Raw genomic sequence first — 23568 nt, 5'->3', positions numbered from 1 at the left:
TGAGGCAAGATAACAGGGTGGTAAATAGGCTTGTAAAACCATGTCTGAGCATTTTTGCCCCAACCAAAGTTACATACCTAGCAACTCAGGGGGGCGCTATACAGCACTAGGTGGAACAAACTGTAACTTGCACGACTGTCTGTTCAATAGAAATGAAACAAAACTAAGGTTAGCCTTATGCTTTCTTACCTTTGCCCCACTGTGCCGAAGTGTGCTTTATTCTGAGGTAAAATAACAGGGTGGTAAGTAGGCTAGCATTTTTAACCCAAACCAAAGTCACATGTAGACCAAAATCTACATTAAAGAACAACTTAAAATACTGAACAAATAAATTCTGTGGCATCTTCTTCCTGCTTCTTCTGGGAAAGAACACTGAACATGCTAACATTTTCACACTATAGGCTGGACAGCCACCTCAGGGGGGCGCTATACAACACTAGGTGGAACAGACTGTAACTTGCACAACTGTCTGTTCAATAGAAATGAGCTAAGGTTAGCCTTATGCTTTTGGAAGGGTGGTTCTTGCCTTTGCCCCACTGTGTCGAGGTAAAATAACAGGGTGGTAAGTAGGCTTGTAAAACCATATCTGAGCATTTTTTGCCCCCCAACCAAAGTCACATACTTACTATTTATACATAAAAAAACATGGTAAAAAGCTAAATAAATGCAGTCTTTGGCACCTTTACAGCTTCTACAGAGAGTAACGCTCACACAAAAGATATCGACGCCTACAAAAAGGCTTTTCGCAGAAGTCGGACTCAAAGGTCTCATCCCCATAATGGGCCACCATTTAATAATCCTTTTAATTATGGCAGGAACAGCAGTGGTAAAATGAGCTCAACACGTCCGTTTATTTAAATTTCTCACTCTCAGTCCCTTTTGATATAAATCGAGGTTCTTTATTTGGTTGCCATGGAAACGTTTCCTGCTACCTTACATTTGACTTACAGAGACACATAACAGGAGGCAGGAGTGAAGGCGGGTAGGATGACAGGCAAACCTTTCGCAGATCCGTCCCTGCGGCCAACGCAATGCAACGCGGCGAGGCTAAAGACAGGTGCCGAGACTCTGCGCTGCAACTACATTACATGGTTATCTCAGAGCGCTGCGATAAGTGGCACCATGCAGTCCAAGATGATTATCAAAAGAAGCCACGTCACATGTCCTGCAAAGGCAATGGCATATCCATTGCACTGGCACAAAGGGTATCGTTTTAGGGGAGATAAAGCTTTTGATAGTCTTGTAGCGCGTAATACGGCACAGTGCTCGCAGAGTAAGAGCCAGAGCATGTGTGCGCATGTGTTCGAGAGGAATATGAGTGGGAGGGAGTGTGTGTGTGTGTGTGTGTGTGTGTGTGTGTGTGTGTGTGCGCTTTTTCATTCTCAATGTAAATCTGATGTCAAGCTGCAAGCTGAAGCTCAAGTGTGTGGGTGGAAACGGCTCCCAGCTTACTCCCTTTGAGAGAGAGCGGGCAGGCGAGAGGGAGAGGGAGATGGAGAGAGACAGAGCGAGATAGACACAGAAGGATGGAGTGCTCTCGCATTGCTGGGGGAGATATTACATTACAGGTATTTTATTTTCAGAAGAAATGCGCGGTGCACAACCCTGCGGTTGCATGTATTTAGGGCACAGACTTCGCAGGAGGCACAGCTGAAAACGTTGAAAATCTGAGCACATTATTATTCATTTATTTAGTCTGAGATGCATCCAAGACTTCAGTCATTTCTTTATCTGAGGATCCATTAATTTTCTTCTTTATTTGCTAAATAATAAATGCACTATATTTGACAGTAAACCTGTCCACCAGCACAGCACACTTCTTCTAAATGCCTCCACCTGCTGTCATTCCAAGGGATTTTTTCTCCTCTCAGCTGTACTGGATGGTACTACCGACAGCCCACACCATCCTTTCAGCAAGCATAGCAGCTAATAAACACACCGGTCAGCCATCTACAGTGGCATCTGTCAAGGGTTGGATGTGACAGGTAGCAGATCAACACTCAGGCCTAGAAGGTGAGGGGTTAAAAGGAGACAAAATGGTTATGGCTAAAAATCGGAGCCACTTTAAACAAGAGCTGGGCGACGACTGGGCAGGTCTTGTGGGTTGTTCTTGTATGCAGTGGTCAGTACCGACCAAAGGTTCTCCAATAAAGAATAAACGGTGAACCAGCACTAGGGTCATAGGCAGCTGAGGCTCAATGATGCTTATGAAGACCCCACCTCACAACTTACAGGAATCTGCTGCTAACATGTACCACAAGACACCTGTTGTGATGGCACAAGGGGGCCTACTCAATTTTATCAGGTGGTACTAATATTATGGCTAATCAATGTATATGTAGCTGTGACCTGCACGTTTTTAGAGGTAATCACATGACTGATGGTGCTTTGAGCGATGGCATGAGTGTGAAGTTATCAAGTGAACAAGTTCTTCAGACCTTTGAAAGGTTCTTCACACTGCATCTATATGTTTAAGACTGGCTACAGAGTGTAGGGATATAATGGTCGGTATTCAGTGGATGAAGGTTGATAAACGTAATGTGGAAGTTCCACCAGGAGACCTTAAGATGTGAGCTGTAAGCTGTTAGTTTGCATTTGCAGTGAACTATGGGAACTGTAGTGGATTTTTTTAGAGTATCTCTATGGTAACAGTAGTTTTGTTGTCTCTCCCACCACCCTCCTACAGAGAATAGCTTGCATACACTATATTGACAAAAGTATTGGGACACCTGCTCATTCATTGTTTCTTCCAAAATCAAGGATATTAAAAAGAGTATATCCTGCTTCTGTTGAAGTAACTGTCTCTACTGTCCAGGGAAGAAGGCTTTCTACTAGATTATGAAGGAGCATTGCCATGAGGATGTGGTTGCATTCAGCAACAAGAGCATTACTGAGGACAGGATGTCAGATGATCACCACCCTACCTCATCCCCAACTCCTCAGCTCATTGCACAAGTACTAAATGGAGCAACAGAGAACACAGTTCCTCCACTGCTCCACAGCTCAATGCTGGGGGCTTTATACCCCTCTAGCCCACGTCTGGTATTAGGCAGCATGGTGCCAATATGTTCATGTTTATCTGCTCCAGAGAGTCCTATTCTATTGGCAGTACAGGGACTCGACAAGCTGTGTATGCAGAGCAAGCTGTGTCAGCTATGGGTGCAACTCAAAGTAGCTGAATGTCTTCATTAGGAGGGGTGTCCACAAACATTTGGACATAGAGTGTAGGTTGACAAACAAGAAAAACAAGTATTTTAGCCTCATTCCGAAATTTCGGTGACCACTCTTGGTGGATGGGACGAGGGCGGTGTGTCTGCATTGTTGGACAGTTGTAGAGTATGTGTGCGGAAACACTTTCAGCATGTTAAAGCTGGTAAACTCAGTAAAAATCAGTAAAAATCTAGTAGAAATCTAGGTCAGTCTTGGGCATTTGGGTGGTTTTAGAACTTTTTGCCAATTCTAATGAACTTGTATGAAATGGTGAGGTCCAAGCCATGGTGTAAACCGAAGTAGGGATGCACAATATATGGCTTCAGCATCGCCATTGCAATAGTCATGTTGCAGCATGTGCAATGTAAGGTGCCAAATTATATCAAACATTTTACACTACAATTTGTTTTGCTGCTTATAGAAAAATTCCTCATTGTTCTCTTTGTCCATGACATTTCTACCAGAGGCAAGTTATAGCTGCTAAAGTTTAATCCAATCTTGGATACACAGTGCATTACTATTATCCTGACATGTTGGATTATTGACTTCTGGTGAAAATGTCCATATTTCTTTCAATATCACAATAAAAATATATATATTTTGCAGAAACAAATATATATTGCAATGTCCTGACCTACAATGTTTGACCTACAAACAAGCAAGATTTCTGTCTGTCACAGGCCTGTAACTTCTTCTTTAAAAGGCTTCTCTGTCCTCCACTCATTACCTATATAAATGGCACCTGTTTGAACTCGTTAACAGTATAAAAGACACCTGCCCACAACCTCAAACAGTCACACTCCAAACTCCACTATGGTGAAGACCAAAGAGCTGTCGAAGGACACCAGAAACAAAATTGTAGACCTGCACCAGGCTGGGAAGACTGAATCTGCAATGGGCAAGCAGCTTGGTGTGAAGAAATCTACAGTGGGAGCAATAATCAGAAAATGGGAGACCTACAAGACCACTGCTAATCTCCCTCGATCAGGGGCTCCACGCAAGATCTCAGCCCGTGGGGTCAAAATGATCATAAGAACGGTGAGCAAAAATCCCAGAACCACACGGGGGGACCTAGTGAATGACCTGCAGAAAGCTGGGACCAACGTTACAAAGGCTACCGTCAATAACACACTACGCCGCCAGGGACTCAGATCTTGCAGTGCCAGACGTGTTCCCCTGCTTAAGCCAATACATATCCGGCCGCGTCTGAAGTTTGCTAGAGAGCATTTGGATGTTCTGGAAGAGTATTGGGAGAATGTCTTATGGTCAGATGAAACCAAAGTAGAACTGTTTGGTACAAACACAACTCGTTGTGTTTGGAGGAGAGTGAATGCTGAGTTGCATCCAAAGAACACCATACCAACTGTGAAGCATGGGGGTGGCAACATCATGATTTGGGGCTGTTTCTCTGCAAAGGGACTAGGACGACTGGTCCGTGTACATGAAAGAATGAATGGGGCCATGTATTGTGAGATTTTGAGTGCAAACTTCCTTCCATCAGCAAGGGCACTGAAGATGAAACGTGGCTGGGTCTTTCAGCATGACAATGATCCCAAGCACACTGCCAGGGCAACAAAGGAGTGGCTTCGTAAGAAGCATTTCAAGGTCCTGGAGTGGCCTAGCCAGCCTCCAGATCTCAACCCCATAGAAAACCTTTGGAGGGAGTTGAAAGTCTGTGTTGCCTGCCGACAGCCCCAAAACATCACTGATCTAGAGGAGATCTGCATGGAAGAATGGGCCAACATACCAGCAACGGTGTGTGCCAACCTTGTGAAGAGTTGCAGAAAACGTTTGATCTCTGTCATTGCCAACAAAGGATATATAACAAAGTATTGAGATGAACTTTTGTTATTGACCAAATACTTATTTTCCACCACTATTTGCAAATAAATTCTTTAAAAATCAGACAATGTCTCTCTCATCTTTTTAAGTGGGAGAGCTTGCACAATTGGTGACTGACTAAATATTTTTTTTCCCCACTGTAGCTCACCAGAAATGACTCTAGTACTGCTATCAGAGCCCTGCCTGTGTTTGCTGTGATGTTTTTCTGCATAGACGGACTTTCTGAGCTTCTTTTTGGCGTCTCCAGTGTCAAATTTGAATAGTAAATTAAGCACCTCCTAAAGCTGTGCAGTAACACCCTATCAGCTTAATTACACAACATGATCAGGGAAATATGTTTCAATATACGGTAATGTTGTGGTTCTTAACCTGTTTTAGTCCAGGATGTGTGTCCAGAAGGATCACTGGACCAGGACCTTGGAAGATAGGTCACATTTTCCTGTCTTTCCCTGTGGCTACTGCTGACCTTAAGGCCGTAAGAGACGTGCAGGTAAATGACATTACAGAAAACACATTAAGCGGGGGCGTGGGACGGCCACAAATAGTAGTGGGCTGGCACTTCTTTCATTCTAATGATCTTCATTAAGGTCAACGTTAATCATTTTAGGAATCTGCCTTGTACAAGACTTCTGCAGCCTTCTCTAGTCTGAGAAGTTGTCATTTCGGACCACTTCAGTTGCCATTTTGTTGTTATAGAAGGAGCTGCTTGCACTATCATTTCTGAGTTCACCTTATTATAAGGTATGTAGCATGTAGGGACACCACTAAAATAAAAAATTGGGCTAAACTCTCCTCAGAATTTTAGAAGACATGGCTTTAAGAAGTTCTCAGAAAGCTGGCAGTAATCTGACAGCGTCACGGTCATCGTTTAAACTGAGAAATGGTGAATAAGGAAACTGAGGTGACGGGCTTAGAACGACACAATGACGGATGTGAATATGAACGAGGTCCTGGGTTCCTACCTACAGGAGAAATGGTGCTGATGTAATACAATTCCTCAGTCATGCAAATTATTCCTTCAGTCGTCCTCGGCTGCAGCCCGCTGGACGGATGAGCGGCTACAAGCGCCCATGAGAGACACGCCGGAGCGCTCCTTCCTCTGTCTTTACTCCAGGTGGCTTGATGTCTTGATTTCTGAAGCGCTTTGAGTTTTTGCTCTCGTTAGGTTCCCCTGGTGTGCTCGTCTGCGAGACACAAGCTCCTAACATGTTTGAACGAGAGCGCAGACCTGCGTGTTGGCCATGAATTCTGCGGAGACACTGAACGAACTGAGCTTAATTACTCGCACACACTTCTATCTACAGTATCTTCACCAATCATCTAGTAAATAGTCCTCGGTCAGAACGGCCTGGAAAATCAGCGGTAAACAGTCTGTAGGAAAAAACAGCTAAACTACTCTAGATATATTACACACTGAAAGCAGAGGAACCTGCTGGAGAACCTGAGACTAAAACGTTAAGCTAAAAAAAACGCATTTCTAGCAAGGGATTACAGCAGGGACACTTCTGATATAATAGGGCACTACATATTAGTAAGGCTCAACCGACTTATTGAATCATAACACGACGACTAGGATAGAAAAGTTGTCGAAGATTTCTACTGTAAAGAAGAAACCGTAGAAGCTGTGAAGTGAAGCCCAGTCGTAGCTATTAGTTATTGTAATCTCTGGTTATTCTCATGTGGAGTGGACCTGGGGGACCTGGGTGACCTGGCCAAAGGGGGCGTGGCTCATCGCTCAGCTCCACCCTCCAGCCCCGCCTCCTCCTGGGCACGTGGCCCCGTCCGGCTGTGGCGGCCCCGAGCCCCGTCAGCCTCCGCCGTCCCGCTGCCCTGTGCCCAGCCCCGAAATGCGCTCATGGCTCAGAGCCGGAGATGCGAGGGAGATGAGGGAGCTGTAATGAAATTTTAATTTCTGCGAGCGAAAATAAACTTGGCCACGATAAACGTGCCAGTGGAACAGGTCAGCCCCTAGACTGCCGAGCCGGAGCGGAGCCCGCGCGCGGGGACGTGAAAGTTGAGCATGGCGGTGCGTATACGTGCAAGACAGCGAGAGGCTTTTAGAAGAGAAAGGAGGAGAGAAAGGACGAGAGAGACAGAGAGAGAGATGAGGAGAGAGAGACGTAAGCGAGAGAGTGAGGAAGAAAGAGAGGAAGAGGAGGGTGAGAGAGAGAGAAAAGAGGGACAGAGAGAAGGAAAGAAGGATAATAGAGATAGAGAACAAGAGATGGGAATAAAAAAGGCAGAGAGAGAGAGAGAGAGAGAGAGGGAGAGGCAGAGGTACAGATAGACAGATAGTGAGCGAGAGAGAGAGAGAGAGTTAGAGCTGCTGTACTCTAATTACAGCATTAAGGCGGATTCTTCAGCTCCTGCTGTGCCCGTCAAGCACGAGCATCCAGCGCTGTCTTACAGGCACAGAAAAATGACTGAACAGACAAGCAGCTCAGCTCCGGTTCCTCCTGCACTGGACGGGAGGCGTGAATCCGATGGACAAAGCTCCGCGGGGAACCGTGGGAGGCTACAGCCAACGGACGGGCAACTCGGCGAGATCCCACCACACCAGAACTTAACGAGTCCTTACAGAGAGGCGTGCAAGTGTCATGCGCATTCTTCAGGTGCAACTCCGTCCGGCTCAACTCCCTCAGGTGCAACTCCCTCAGGAATGTCCAGGAATTGTTTTCCGGGAAAGCTTTTCAAGGTATGCCTCAAAAAGGAGCAGCGCTGCTCCTTTCAGCTCCCGTTATTCCCTCTGACTCTCTCACAGTCACTGACTGTTGCGAGGAGGAGGAGGAGGAGGAGAGAGAGAGGGCTAGAGAGAGAGAGCGCGAGAGAGATAGAGAGGGGGCAGAGCAGCAGACTGGGGGAGGTGGGTGGGGTACAGATGGATGGAGAGTGATGGAGAGTACTTTAGATGAAGCCTGGGGTGACACTCTCTCTCTCTCTCTCTCTCTCTCTCTCTCTCTCTCTCTCTCTCTCTTTTTCACTCGCTCGCTCCGAGTCTCAGAGACTCAGAGATTCACTCACACAGAATACACACCCTCTTTCCACACAATACACACACACACACACACACACACTTAGTGCCACACAATTCCTGTGCGCAAGCGCTCGCAGGCATTAGCAGGAGAGGTTCACAGAGGCAGGTTATGTGTGGGAGGAATCGGCGTAACAGCACAACACATACACACACACACACAGGCACACACACACATACACATACACACACCAAGCACTCAAATGACCATGGAGATGCAGTTCTTTCAGAGCGTCCACAGCAGGCAGGGTTATTTCTGCCTGTGCCGTGGCCTATCAGTTACTGTCACACGCCGCCTTTATGGAAACGATCGGGAGCGGGTGGCTAAAGTGCAGGACGCCCCAACGCAAGCCGTCTTTCTAGCCCCAACGGGGGCTTTAATGGCCGGGCTCCTGATTTAATCAAGCACAGTAAGAGCGCTCGCGTTTAAGTGACCGGCGTGCCAGAGAGACGGCCGTCTCCATGGCAACCGCAAGCTATGCCCACATGGAGGAAGCAGCGGTGGTAGCAGAGCACAAGAAGCAGCCAGCCTACGGGTTTTGGACGGATCCTGAGATTCCTGTGTCGTCCTTGTAAAGCAACGATTTCTGAGGAGTGAGGATTTCTGAGGAATGCTTCAGAGCCTATATGGTTCTGTATAAACCCATGATGAGTCAAAGCCTCATTTGGATGCTTAAATGGTGTTGGGTTCCTTGGATCGGTGGAAAACATTCTGTAGATGGTTCTGTACCAGGAAGATGTAGCAGTACAGAAAACACAACCTCCGCCGTCCCACTGCCCTGTGCCCGGTCCCTGAAACCTGCTCATGGCTCAGAGCTGGAGATGCAAGGAGATACGAGGAAGCTGTACTATAATTGACATTTTTTGGAACATGCATAAATGTGTTTATTTATTAATATTTTTCATTTCAGGCACCAATCCGCTTGAGCAAAGCTGAGCATGGCACGCTGCTAACTTGCTAAAGGTTTATAGACTTAAGGCAGCAGCTCCTCCGGCAACAAGACCAACCTGTGTCCATTTACTATTATTTGTTCTGCATCAGTTCTAATCTCCAATGTGAACCCACTGATACAGTTCAGCCCTATAAAGATCTGTGCTGTCAGCTATAGGACTGGGTTTTCCCTCTCGTCACAAATTTTAAAAAAAGAGTGTCGTTCAATGGTAGAGCGAGCATCACATGAAACACTCTCTCTACCATTTAAGATTATGATATTACTGTGAAGATGTAGAAGGACTGAGCTGGCCGGCTCAGTCGACAGCTCTTTATCTGATCACCCTTACTTTCAGTATTCGTTTCACTGGTGTGTAACTGGGAAATGACCAGTCCCTGTAAGCAAAGTGGTATTATGTTCGTTTGGTGGAGTGTTCGGTGTGAATCCACGCTCCTTTACACCCTTTTAGTAACATGAGAAAAACACTAACCGGAACAAAGAGAAGCTAGTGAAATGCAACCACCCTACATTGTGTGACCTCAACCTGGGGACTGAAGTCACATGACTGGAAAACCTCACAAGTCCCACAAGCACACACACAGACCATGAGGTGAAGCCGCCACAAGTGTGTTATTAACCATAGCAAGACACACGGCCTACTGGCTTGAAGAGTCCATGTAGTCCTTAGCGGAGTCTGTAGCTGTGTCCCTTCGGTGCTCTCACCTCACCAGATCTCTCTTTGCTCTGTCAGAGCGCTCTCCCTCGTGTATGTGTGAGCTGGGGCATTTAAAGGGCCTGGGAGCTCCTCCCTAATCAGTTGCACCTGAATGTGATCAGGTGAGAGCTTCCAGCACCAGGTGACGGGGAAGCATGGCGGCTCTGCCCCTCGTCCATCCCAGCTGCTTGTTGGATAGCCTTCAGTTGAGTGGTAGCCACTAGGGCAGAATAATGGACCCCCCACCCACCCCCCCACCCCATTTGCGAGAACAACATGGGAGTGAAACCTGTGGAAATCAACATATCAACATAGCACCATGAATCTATGACAGCTTTATGAGTGGACAGAACGGTTTAAAGTGGGAAGAACAGGACAACAACTGGTCCCCCATAGTGTTGTCTCAATTGTTATTGGCACATTTGAATATGAACTATGGAACCACATTTGCCATAATGCAAATGATATCACATCATCAGTCCTCTGAAGGAGGCGCAGTGCCATGGCAGGTCCACCACCGAAAAACATATTCTCTGCAGGCATAAACACTTCTGCTTAACAAGTGATGTGACCCGCTATGAACACTTCATTTGAAAGGAACATGAGTACAAATCTTATGACTAACCCCATTGGTGGGGTTAGCTGTGAAGCCTCTGACACACCAAACCAACTGCCAGCTGTCAGGCTGCTGGTGAGCATTAATGGCCGACCGGCGCCTGAAGTGCAGTGTGTCCTGCACCAGTGGCTCTAACCTTAGTCCTTACCAATCCTGATTTGGGCCACTGTGTGCTTTCGAGCTTATTCACACTACAAAATACACCCCAGAATATATGGTAGCCACTGGAGTTTGTCCACAATTGATGTTAGCGTCACTTTTGAGCAACACTTTGCTTAGTTATGTAGCCTAACAAAGCCATTGATGAAAGTATTGAACATTAATAACACATTATGGAGCATTATAGGCTCTGTAGAGGTAGGCCAACTGGGAACCAGAACGTTTTGTCTGTGGCTTCAATGTTGGCCCCACATAGGCATGCCCACCAGGGTCTGGGACTACCAGCTCCTCTTACAGAGCTGTATCCTTTCACACAGGCTCATTAAAAGACAGTTCAGACACATATGCTAATGTTGCTAAGAACAAATGGTCACTGATTAGCCTGACGTCATTTACATCATGCTGTCCAGCGACAATTTAGCATGAGACTAGTGATCAGTTTTGCATGACACTAGCAAGGTCTGCTATTGGTTGTGAGGTAGCAACCCAGCCAACATGCTTAGATGGGGCTCACATGAGTGGAATGTAGGCCAGGTGGAATCCAGGTGGGCATGGTGCTCTGAGTGCTGTGGGACCCAGCTTGACTTCCTAAATGGGCCCTGTTGTTACAGGCCACCTAAATTTACATTTACATTTACATTTATGGCATTTAGCTGACGCTCTTATCCAGAGCGACTTACAAGGTAACTCATATCACAGAGGCCAGTGTAGTGTTAGGAGTCTTGCCCAAGGACTCTTATTGGTGTAGCACAGCATAGTCACCCAGACTGGGAATCGAACCCCAGTCTCCCACGTGGTATGGAAGTTCACTGGCAGGTAGTGGTGTTATCTGTTGCGCCACACCAACCACCTCCCATGGGTCCCATATTAGGCCCTGTATGCAGTGTATAACCCAAATGAGGCCCATGTCTAACCCCTCTTGGTCCCATCACTGACCCTGGAGGGACCCTGGTGAGCATGCCTATGTGGGGCCAAGCAGAGGACAAAACGTTCTGGTTCCCAGGTGGCCTACCTATACAGGCCCTACACATGCCCCCTAATGTGGTCTTAATGTTCAATACTTTTATCAACAGCCTTGTAACTAAGCAAATATTGCTCAAAAATGACGCTAACACCAATTGTGGACAAACTCCAGTGGCTACCATATAATTTGGGCCGTAGTTTTCGTGTTTTGTAGTGCAGGGATTAGGAACTAGCTCACACAGTAATCCATGTGACTGAAGCTTCACCAGAGCTGCGTTGTTACCTACTGCCTACTGCTCCTTTAACACAGCTTGAAAACCCAACTGCCATGAAGATTTACATTAAGCTCTCATACGTGACCTTCTTTCACAAGAGTGGCCTCAAGCACATGAACTGATTCAGGTTCTGAGACTCACTATCCTTCTCTGGTCTTCTCTTCCTTCTTCTCTCTCTTGCTCCTCCTCCTCAACTCTTCCTCTCCCTCTCTTCTTTCTCATGCTCGCTCCAACAGTCTGCGTCTGCTCTATAATTATTTCCATGGTTACCGTTAGAGATGTGAGCCTAAGCTGGTGTACAAATGTGTCTTTCCTCTCTCCTCTGTTTTTTTTTCCCCTTTCCGTTTTTTCACTTTCTCCATCTGACTGTGCTCGTTAGCATACAATTACTCACCCACATCTGAGAGAGAGAGAGAGAGCGGGAGAGAGAGAGAGAGGTAAACTACAACCTCTTTCTCTCCCACTCTCTGTTCAGGACAGAATTGATTTCTTTACAGCAGCTTGTGTAATCTAGCACAATAGACTGATAAAAACAAGCCCATAATACCATCCGTGTTTAGTTTGCTACGTACTGCGTTCTATAACCTTATCATTAAGTCTACAATTGAAGATAAGGGGCTGCTTCACTCAAAAAGTGCTGATGTAATCGCTGATGCCAAAGACTGTGGATAACATGGACCATGGTTCCACTTCCTTCTGTGCTATAGAAATCTAGCCATGACTGTCCGCCATGTAGTCAAATTTGCAACCAGAGTTTGCGCAGTAGAGGCCAGAGGCGGAGCCAGAGTCGCCTACTCATTTGCAAGACCCGCACCCTTCTCTCAGGTCAAGCGTATCTCAGACCACCTTCACTGAGCTTACAGCGCAGATTTTCCCACTGGATGGATGCTGTAGGGGACATGCAGGTCCTTCAGGCAACCGGTCTCTTCAAGCCAAGACTGTCAATCTTTCTTCTTCTTATGATATAACAGATGAAGGGCTAAACACTAAAACCATTTCTCAAGCCAATATTAGCATAGGGAAAGCTAACTGCTGGAATTTTAGGAGACACTGAAGATGGGAATAGATGGAAAATGGGCTGTTTTGTCACTGAAACATATAGGAATGTTCTCTCCAGCAACTCACCAGCAGAGGCGCTAGACTTGTAGTTGCTTCACTTTTGAGAGGCGCTGTGCTGTCTATATTTTGGTCAGTCATTGGCTGATGCAGTAGTTTCATTCATGGTTATTCTCACTACTTGGGCTGGGTGCTAATGCTAACCAGCCACTCTCTCCTGATTCACTGTAGTTTAACAACTGCTAATGCTAACCAGCTTCTCTCTCCTGAATCACTGTAGTTTAACAACTGCTAATGCTAACCAGCATCTCTCTCCTGATTCACTGTAGTTTAACAACTGCTAATGCTAACCAGCCTCTCTCTCCTGATTCACTGTAGTTTAACAACTGCTAATGCTAACCAGCCTCTCTCTCCTGAATCACTGTAGTTTAACAACTGCTAATGCTAACCAGCCTCTCTCTCCTGATTCACTGTAGTTTAACAACTGCTAATGCTAACCAGCTTCTCTCTCCTGAATCACTGTAGTTTAAGAACTGCTAATGCTAACCAGCTTCTCTCTCCTGATTCACTGTAGTTTAACAACTGCTAATGCTAACCAGCCTCTCTCTCCTGATTCACTGTAGTTTAACAACTGCTAATGCTAACCAGCCTCTCTCTCCTGATTCACTGTAGTTTAACAACTGCTAATGCTAACCAGCCTCTCTCTCCTGAATCACTGTAGTTTAACAACTGCTAATGCTAACCAGCCTCTCTCTCCTGATTCACTGTAGTTTAACAACTGCTAATGCTAACCAGCTTCTCTCTCCTGAATCACTGTAGTTTAACAACTGTTATTGCTAACCAGCTTCTCTCTCCTGATTCACTGTAGTTTAACAACTGCTAATGCTAACCAGCCACTCTCTCCTGATTCACTGTAGTTTAACAACTGTTAATGCTAACCAGCCACTCTCTCCTGATTCACTGTAGTTTAACAACTGTTAATGCTAACCAGCCACTCTCTCCTGATTCACTGTAGTTTAACAACTGCTAATGCTAACCAGCTTCTCTCTCCTGAATCACTGTAGTTTAACAACTGCTAATGCTAACCAGCCTCTCTCTCCTGATTCACTGTAGTTTAACAACTGCTAATGCTAACCAGCTTCTCTCTCCTGAATCACTGTAGTTTAACAACTGCTAATGCTAACCAGCCTCTCTCTCCTGATTCACTGTAGTTTAACAACTGCTAATGCTAACCAGCTTCTCTCTCCTGATTCACTGTAGTTTAAAAACTGCTAATGCTAACCAGCTTCTCTCTCCTGAATCACTGTAGTTTAACAACTGCTAATGCTAACCAGCCTCTCTCTCCTGATTCACTGTAGTTTAACAACTGCTAATGCTAACCAGCCTCTCTCTCCTGATTCACTGTAGTTTAACAACTGCTAATGCTAACCAGCCTCTCTCTCCTGAATCACTGTAGTTTAACAACTGCTAATGCTAACCAGCCTCTCTCTCCTGATTCACTGTAGTTTAACAACTGCTAATGCTAACCAGCTTCTCTCTCCTGATTCACTGTAGTTTAAAAACTGCTAATGCTAACCAGCTTCTCTCTCCTGAATCACTGTAGTTTAACAACTGCTAATGCTAACCAGCCTCTCTCTCCTGATTCACTGCAGTTTAACAACTGCTAATGCTAACCAGCTTCTCTCTCCTGATTCACTGTAGTTTAACAACTGCTAATGCTAACCAGCCTCTCTCTCCTGATTCACTGCAGTTTAACAACTGCTAATGCTAACCAGCTTCTCTCTCCTGATTCACTGTAGTTTAACAACTGCTAATGCTAACCAGCCACTCTCTCCTGATTCACTGTAGTTTAACAACTGCTAATGCTAACCAGCTTCTCTCTCCTGAATCACTGTAGTTTAACAACTGCTAATGCTAACCAGCCTCTCTCTCCTGATTCACTGTAGTTTACTGTTGCAGTTGTTGTCAGACTGATGGTTTAACACTGTTCACTTCGTTGGTGATTGTGTGTAGACTTTAGCATTGGAGCGGTTTTGGGTTTTGAAATAAGGTGGGATGAGATGGCACGCTAATATTTGGATGCGGTGTGACGGATTAAATAAAGTGGATACAGCCCAACCCTACTCACCACTGAAATGAAAGATCTTGGATTTGTGTGTGTAAAACTAAGCCCGTCCCAGATGAAAAGCTTTTCAGAGAGTCATGCCGTGTCATCCTCCAGCCTTTGTGCTGGACCGCTGTTCGTACTGTCCATGACTAACACATGCAGCTCTTCAGTCTGACAGCCCTGTGGGTTGCCAACAGCAGCTGTTAAGGGAAACCGGGTATTAGAGGGACGAAATACACACTGCGCTCTCTCAGAAGCCACATTCACAGTCGCTGCAGATTTTGCCAACATTTAAACCGTTACACAGACATAACGCTTGCAAAAACCAATGTTGCTGGTTTCCTTTCTCTACAAGCTGGTCGACCAGTAAGAGACTAAACTCAACTGATCCTCAACTGATCCAGACCATTCAGCAGCATCCGGCATGAAATTGGTGGGGATTAATATCTGGAATAATAAGTTGTCTGATTTAATGGTTTCACACAATTTATAGCTCTGGTGGCATAAGTCCTACAGTGCTGGTAAAGATCCAGTGTCAAAAATAGCATTTTACAAATCAGACCAGAATCTGACCAACCTAATTCTGATATTTCATTTGTTTGATTTATGTGACCTGGGTGTTAAAGTCTTATTAGCTCTATTCTGTTTTGCTAGCCTTGAAGACCTTGCAGTTATGGCTTTGGATGGAGTTGAATATGAAGAGTTTCAGCTTATTTAGGGGAACTAAACGCATTGCTTTAGCAGAATACAACTGGAAAAATCGGCAGGATTTTCTAATTATTGTAATTTTGTCGGAAAACACGGTGTGCATTTCCACATACATCTGCCTTGTAGGATTTTCTTAAATAACTCAAGAATATTCATTTCGTCATGATGTGTAGAGCTTGGAGGCGGAGGTGGACATAAATGCAAGTATTTATTAAAGACAAAACTAAACCAAACAAACAGAACACAAAGATATACAAACTAGGAGTCAGTACAGATACTAAGAAAAGAAACAGAACACAACAGGCCAAGCAAAAACACTGTGAAACCAACATGGAGCTCAAGACCAGGCAAAGGACGGCTGAAACAAAGGAACAATGAGGAACACCTGGGACTAACAAGGGGGCGTGACTACAGAGAAGGCACAGGTGGGAAGACTGATGAAAAGGAGGGGCTAGGACAGACAATACACAGAGCCATGAGTCAGAGCCAGAGCACAAAACAGAGGCAGGCAAGACAGAACAGGGCAGGCATGACACATTTTATGCGGATAAATGAAATCTTTGCAGTTGACCTTTGCAGAAACCTGGCTAGTGCACAGAATTTGCGTCTATTACTCCACCTCCAGTGATGATGAAACAGTGAGGATCTTTCTCAGTATTATATATATATTTTTTCCAGTAATATACCCTGCCCACTCCACATTAAGCCCCACCTCCACTTGCTTGTAATCAACCCCTTACCTGCATTTTATAAGCGTGCTGAGAGAATGTAGACCTGCAGATATTGAGGTTGAATGCCACTGTTGACAATAGAGAGTATGCATGTGACGTCACAGGTGGTGGATTCACTGCGGCCACGCCCACTGAGTGCTAAAACATAATAACGGGAAAGAGCTGCTGTGCAACTTACAACTGACAACTGACAGATTTAGCAGAAATTCAGAGCTCTCCTTTTATAGACTGCTGAAAGGAAAAGAGAAACTAATGGAAAGCTGCGGTTCTGGAATCCAGACACCGAAACATGTGGGAGCTCACTGTTTGGTGAAGTCATGCTCTGAAAACAGGTGGAAAAAAAAACAAACCCTGTTGTGAATTTAGCAACATGCTAAGTTTGTCTCCGAAATGTGCCTGAATGTAGTCAGTAGAAAAAATTGCTGGACGTTGATGGCTACACATCGCTGTCCAAGGACCATTGGTTCTTTGGTAATGTGGATGGATCGCTTTCGAGTTCACCTGTCTTTAGCTTGAGCAGATAATCGCTTGTTCATCAGAACATGTTTTGCCTCAGTCCGACTTAAGCCCAGTGTTTTTTTAAGCAGCATTAAATTTAAAACCCTGACCTACATCAGATACCCTGACACTGACCTGCAAAAGTAAGAACGGACCAGCCTCTTATACCCTATGATTAAAACTCAATCCGTACCAAGAACCTTGCTAGCTTCAAGTACGTCTCAGCTTGATTCACCATCTCAAGCACCTAGACATTCTCTGTCCTGGCAGAGTCGCTCGCTGTCGTCTAACAAAGACTGAAGACCCACCTCTCTCAAGAGCACTTAACTCTGCAGTTACTAAAGGCTTGTGATTACACTTAAGGATCTTACATTGGCTGCTTTTAACATTCAGGCACAGGGTAAGTCACGTTGGATACGAGCGTCTGCTAAGTACCATAAATGTCAATGTAAATTCCTCTAAGTCATGTGGAGTGTCTTTACAAACTTTACAAACTACAGTGGAACGTGTTTGGGGGAGAACCGCCAAGTGCCAACCAATCCTGTTAAGTCAGCTAACAGATGCCTATGTTGACTAGCACCAAGCTGAGTAATGGTTGAGGAGGGGTGGTTTTAGGAAAGCAGATTAAACTCCAGCCACCAATGACTGTGGCATCAGAATTCCAAAATTAGGAGCAAAGCTTACACATCTATGCCAGGTGGGAGTCCCGCAAGGTTAGCATTTCCGAATGAAATCGCCAACATCATCAATTTGGTATTTCTTTAACGATCCAATTTCTTTGTTCCTGACCACTAATGGACAATGCAAACAGCTAGCGCTGCTTGCTGCCCTTTTTTCCCCTCGGGGACCACTGTGTATGTAAAGTACGCCCTAGCCAAAGTGCTGGATCTATGGGAATCTAGGGCCACATTTCTAACCTTGACTGACTTCACATACTGCAGCTTGAGAGGAGGGAAGTCTCTGGCTTGCAGCGTCAGAAATGAATTCCTGACTGGATGCCAAACCAATGAGGGCTTGAATCCTGACCTTTCCTCGGCAATGAGGAGAGCACATCATTACTTATGACATTTACACACATTAGCACTGAGGGCATCTGTGATGATGGACTCGGACATGCAACAAGCACGTTCTTCTGTCGCTTTATTTTATTTCAAAGTGTCTTTAAGCTCACAAAAGAACTCTCGCAGGAGTCAGGGGTTTATTTCCCTAAGAAAGTATCTGCTTGATATGCAAAGATGTGGAGGTAAGTGGCTACCGAATTTGTTCATTTACATATGTTAATTGCTATTATTGCTATATTTTTTTTGGCTCAGCAGTCAAATGCGCTACCACTAGGGCCCGGGGTTTGCCGGAGTTCGAATACTGAGTTATGCCACTTTGCCATCAGCAGCCAGAGTCTGAGAGAGCACAAGTGGCCATACTCTGGCTGGGTGGGCAGATGATGCTCTCTACCCTCATCACTCCTAAGCGATGTTGACTGGCACAGGCAGTGAAGAGGTGAAAGGGTGAAGCTGGGGACCTGGCGATGCCACATCGGCAGCAGTTTGAAAACCATGTATCGGAGGAGACGTTGAAGTTAAGAAGTCGGGAGCATTCCTAGTGCTAAGGGAAGTTATTAACGGATGGATTATTTGGCAGCACCCAAATGGAAAAGGGAATGGTGAGCTCAGCAACACCTGGAAGACCATGGAAAACAACTACAGTGGATGATCGCAGAATTCTTTCCTTGGTGAAATAAATCCTTTACAACAAGTCTACAATCCCGAAACCCCTTATGACAGAAAATACAGTTACTACAGTAAGTAAGTAGCTTTCCCAATTCTGGAAGGAAGATTCTTTGGACAGAAATCAATATTGGCTTGAGTCTGGAGATGGAAACAAAGGGTCCAAAATGATCCAAAATACACCAATAATTTGTGAACACTTCTTCTAATGAATACATTCAGCTACTTTAGGTTGCACCCATTGCTGACACAGCTTGTTTAGTCCCTGTAGAGAAGTACTGTCAATAGAATAGAATAGACTCTCTAGAGCAGATAAACATGAACCTATGGGCACCATGCCTAATGCCAGCCGAGGGCTATAAAGCCACCCAGCATTGAGCTGTGGAGCAGCTGACCTGAACTGGGGAAATGGGGATGATAAGGTGGGTGGTGATCATCCAACATTCTGACCTCACTAACTCTTTCGTCACTGAATGTAATCAAAACGTCCCAGGATTGCTCCTCTAAAATCTAGTAGAAGGCCTTCTTCTCTGGACAGTAGAGACAGTTACCCCAAATAACGCAGGATAAACTCCTTTTTAATATCCTTGATTTAAGAAGAAACAACAGTTGAGCAACAATTGAATACGTATGGACCTAACAGTACACACAAAATACATATTTATTCAAAATTGATAATATGCTCTAAAGGTATTTATACATACAAAAATGAGATGTGGGCTATACTATATTAAAGTAGATTAGGATGTGTCAGTAGATTGCATACTGAGTATGTACTGTCCTGGATATTGATGGGTAAGTGTATGATAACAGGCCTCCAAGTTGGAGAATGTGTGGAAATGTCATGTTCAGTATGCTGTGAATATAAGGAAAGGAATATGAATATGAAAGACAGAAAGGAATAAAAGACAAATGCAGAAGAAATGGATATAGCAAATGAAGCAAGCAGGATACACAGGCCTCCAAAAAGACAAGTGTTAGTTTGAGCATGGAAATGGGATGATGGGGAAATGAGGACACACTTGAAGCACGGACAGTACCACCTGGCTAGGCTGAGAGCCAGGGCTGGAGTGTAAACGGTGATGCTGGCAGCATGTCCTTGTTGGCAGTGCCACACGAGCGCACGTGCCGGCACACACATATGCACACGCTGGGTCCAATGCACACAAATGACACAGATCTGTGTAAAGGTTGAACAAGCACATGAGTAGATAGAAACTATACGTACCAAGCTAATGCACACGCTTTCCAACGACTTTCAGATACAACTGGCTTCTTTAGTTCTTTAGCTCTGGTGCTACAAGACTAGAGCTAACAAGTAAAGCAAACTGCAGTGAGTAATCTCACCTAGACGTTCTAGACGTCCAAAACAGCATAAGGGGGCAGTGGTGGCTCAGCGGTTAGAGCGCCGGGATATCGATAACAGGGTTGTGGGTTCGATTCCCGGGCTCGGCAAGCTGCCACTGTTGGGCCCTTGAGCAAGGCCCTTTACCCTCTCTGCTCCCCGGGCGCTGGAGTTGGCTGCCCACCGCTCTGGGTGTGTGTGTGTACTCACTGCCCCTAACACGTGTGAGTGTGTGTTCACTACCAGATGGGTTAAATGCGGAGGACACATTTCGCTGTACAGTCCACACTGTACAGTGACGAATACGTGCACCTTTATCCATAAGTACAGAAATCTGGATACTTCAGGATGGCTGCTAGTACTGGGTTTACTGTGTGACATAGTGTCCCTTTTTTACACAGTACCTGAAAGCATAAAAATCTGTTTGAGATTGAGTAATGCAGTTCGACGCAGTAAGTTTGCATGATGCTAATTTGTGGGCAATGACATGTTTTGAGGTGTAATTTCAATCAATCAATGAAATAATTAATTAATCAATCAATTATTTTCACTTGGGAATACATGGAGTGTATTTTCAGTATGTATTTAATGAGTATTCAGGAAAAACGTAATTAAAAAGAAATAAACTTACTTATTTATAGCTATATCTAATACAGAATATAAAATATTTAATCAACAACCTAAAATCAACAGACGTAAATGAACAAATAAAGAAACTTTAGCAAATTATATTAAATTAACACATGAAATAGATAAAGCAGAAATAGGAAAAAATAGAGAATTAAATCTATAAAACCAGAGTTAAGTGATAAAAAGGGGATGCAATGATAACATAAGAATAATAATAAATAAGCAAACATAATAAAAAGTAAGAGTTATTAAGATTTAATAAATAAAATAAGAAAAAAGATAAATGAACAAAATAACTGAAAGAATGATTAAATAATTACACAATTAATAACACTGATATAATACAACATGAACAACAATACATAAACAATCAAATAAAAAGTAAAATAATACGATTTCATAAAAAAGGCAGATAAAATTAATAAAAACTAACTGAAATAAAATAAGAATAATAATACATAAACAAACAAATAAATAATAAAAAGTAAAATAATTTATATGATTAATTAAAAGAAAAGTAAGATCAAATGATACAAATAACTGAAATAAAAGCATAATAACATAATGATTTAACTACTAAAGTTGACTTAACATTACGGCAGGTTCGTCAAGGGTTCTTTATTAAAGATAGTGCTTCTACTTACAACCATGCTAGCCTAAAGAAGAATCTGTATGCCTAAAAGGGTTGATGCAGGGTTAAATGTGCCTTTAGATACAAGACAAATGTATATGTGCTATAAAATGACTCCATAAAGCACCAAATAGAGTCAAAGAACATTTCCCTAGTACAATCAGAACAGTTTGATGCAAAGACTGTAAAAAGCAAACTGGATATTCCATATATTTTACAATGTAGCAGCAGACAGTGGTACCTAAGATCAGGGCATCAGACCCTTTCATTGAACCACTGCAGTGGAATATATAAATGTTAATTTTTCTGGAACCATGGGCTCTCAACGCTCGCACCTGAAATCCTAGCGTAGTCGTCATGTACAACAAAAGCTGAACTTTGATAAAACCGTGTGTTCCGAAATCTTCAAAACACTGTGGGATAGTCTACAACACCACTGCCCCACATGAATGCTAATGCTGCTATCACCATGGCAGCATTTACACAGCTGCATGCCACGTAAGGCTGTGTTTGATGTTGGTTCTTAAAAAAACGTTAATACACGTTGGTTTGTTGTGGGCGTGTTTGTGGGCGGAGATCAATGCGAGCGGGAAGCTCATTACTTAACTTAAAAGCTCATGCACAAAAACTGAAAGCTGATCTCTTCATCAAAGGAAGCAAAAAGAACCTGTGTAAGTTTCAACCAGATCATTGCCGTCCTGCTTCATCTTTAGAGCTGGATTGTGCAGCTCTGGATGTGAGCTGACATCAGGGATTAGGTTCTCCTCAGGCCGTCACCTCCAATCTTAAAAAAAGAGGTCCTTCAAGGCTTCTTTTGTAAAGGCAGTGGTTGTGTATAGAACAATGGCCACTCAGGCCATTTCAGTGCTGGAATGCTTACCTTCACCCTAGTAAAATGTTCTTCGGTTGTTAGGAGTCGAGGAGCCCGTTTCCAGGACGGTATACACACACACTGGGCAATTTATTAGGAACATTATGTAAAGGGTAGGACCTCCCTTTGCTATCAAAACATCCCATGGCATCCCATGGCAACAAGATGTTGGAGACTCTGGTCCATGTTGACATGATTGGACCACGAAAGCTTGCTATGCTGTTAATTTCCTGTACTACCACTTCCCAAAGGTATTCTCTTGAAGTCATATCTGATAACTGTGACCATTGGCATCTCATTGTCATGTTAATGAAACCAGTTTAAGATAAGGTTTGCTTTGCAAAACAGTGCATTATGATGCTGGAAGTAGCCATTAGAAGACGGTTTAACTGGTCATGAAGGGATGCGCATGGTCAACAATACTCAAACAACCTTCGGTAATTAAGCAATGGATTGATTGGTATTAATGACCCCAAATTATGCCCAGAAAACATTCCCCACAACGTTACGTCACCAGATCCACAACCACATGTGGTGGTTGGTGTGGCGCAACAGATAACACCACTACATGCCACTGAGCTACCACACCACGTGGGAGACTGGGGTTCAATTCCCAGTCTGGGTGACTGTGCTGCGCTACACCAATAAGAGTCTTTGGGCAAGACCCCTAAAACTACATTGTCACCCACCTCTGTAATACAGGTAACCTTGTAAGTCGCTCTGGATAAGAGCGTCAGCTAAATGCCACCAATGTAAATATCCACCTGCCTGGAGTGCTGACACAAGGCAGGTTGGGTCAATTGATTCATGCTTTTGGCACTGAATTCTGACCCTATCATCTGTGAGAAATCCAGATTTAGACCAGGCTAGGTTTTTCCTGTGCTGAGCCACTGCAGCCTCAGCTTTCTGTTCCTGGCTGACAGAAGTGTAACCCAAAGTGGTCTTCTGCCGTTGTAACTCATCTGCCTCATGGTTTGACGTGAGGTGCGTTCTGAGACACTCAGCACAATTGTACAGAGTGGTTATCTGAGTTACCATAGAATTTATCAGCTCCAACCAGTCTGACCATTCCCTGTTGACCTCTCTCATCAACCTCGCATCTACATCCACAGAACTGCCACTCACTGGATGTGTTTTCTTTATTACAGCACTCTAAGTAAACTCAAAAGATCGCTATGCTAAAAATCCCAAGAGATCAGCAGTTCTACAAATACTCAAACCAGCAATCTGGCACCAACAAGCATGCCACGCTCACAATTGCTCAAAATTACTTACAATTTGCTCAGAATTACTCACATTTTATTCAGATGGTTGATGTAAACGCTACCTGAAGCTGCTGGACAGTATCCACTTGATTGTGTGCATTGCACTGCTGCCACACAGTTGATTGATTGATTAGATAATGGCATGAATGAGAAGGTGTTTTGTGTCATGCATTGGCTTGTCATGCACTGCTGTCTATCACAACACATCAAATTCATTGAAATTAATCATAAGATGTGCATTTTTCAATGTCCTTGTGAA

At 44.2% G+C, this 23568-nt stretch overlaps 1 protein-coding gene across 11 annotated transcripts in view; it reads right to left on the bottom strand.

The window, feature by feature from the left end:
- The window catches only part of syngap1b (synaptic Ras GTPase activating protein 1b), a 184557-nt gene that overhangs the window by 67997 nt on the left and 92992 nt on the right, over positions 1-23568 (bottom strand). For 2 of the 11 annotated variants that reach the window (XM_072692368.1, XM_072692371.1), the window contains exon 1: positions 6015-7824. The exons of 8 other annotated variants lie outside the window; for them this stretch is intronic. In XM_072692368.1, the coding sequence (XP_072548469.1) occupies positions 6015-6057 (43 nt within the window). In that variant the 5' untranslated portion in view covers positions 6058-7824. Of the gene's footprint in view, positions 1-6014; positions 7825-23568 lie in introns of those variants that run through there. One more of the 11 variants, XM_072692370.1, reaches the window with a different exon arrangement.

Source organism: Salminus brasiliensis, chromosome 1 (assembly GCF_030463535.1).
Source record: "Salminus brasiliensis chromosome 1, fSalBra1.hap2, whole genome shotgun sequence".
Classification (NCBI taxonomy): Eukaryota; Metazoa; Chordata; class Actinopteri; order Characiformes; family Bryconidae; genus Salminus; species Salminus brasiliensis.
Note: the sequence above shows the minus strand (reverse complement) of the source record. Positions and strands in the feature narration are given on the sequence as shown.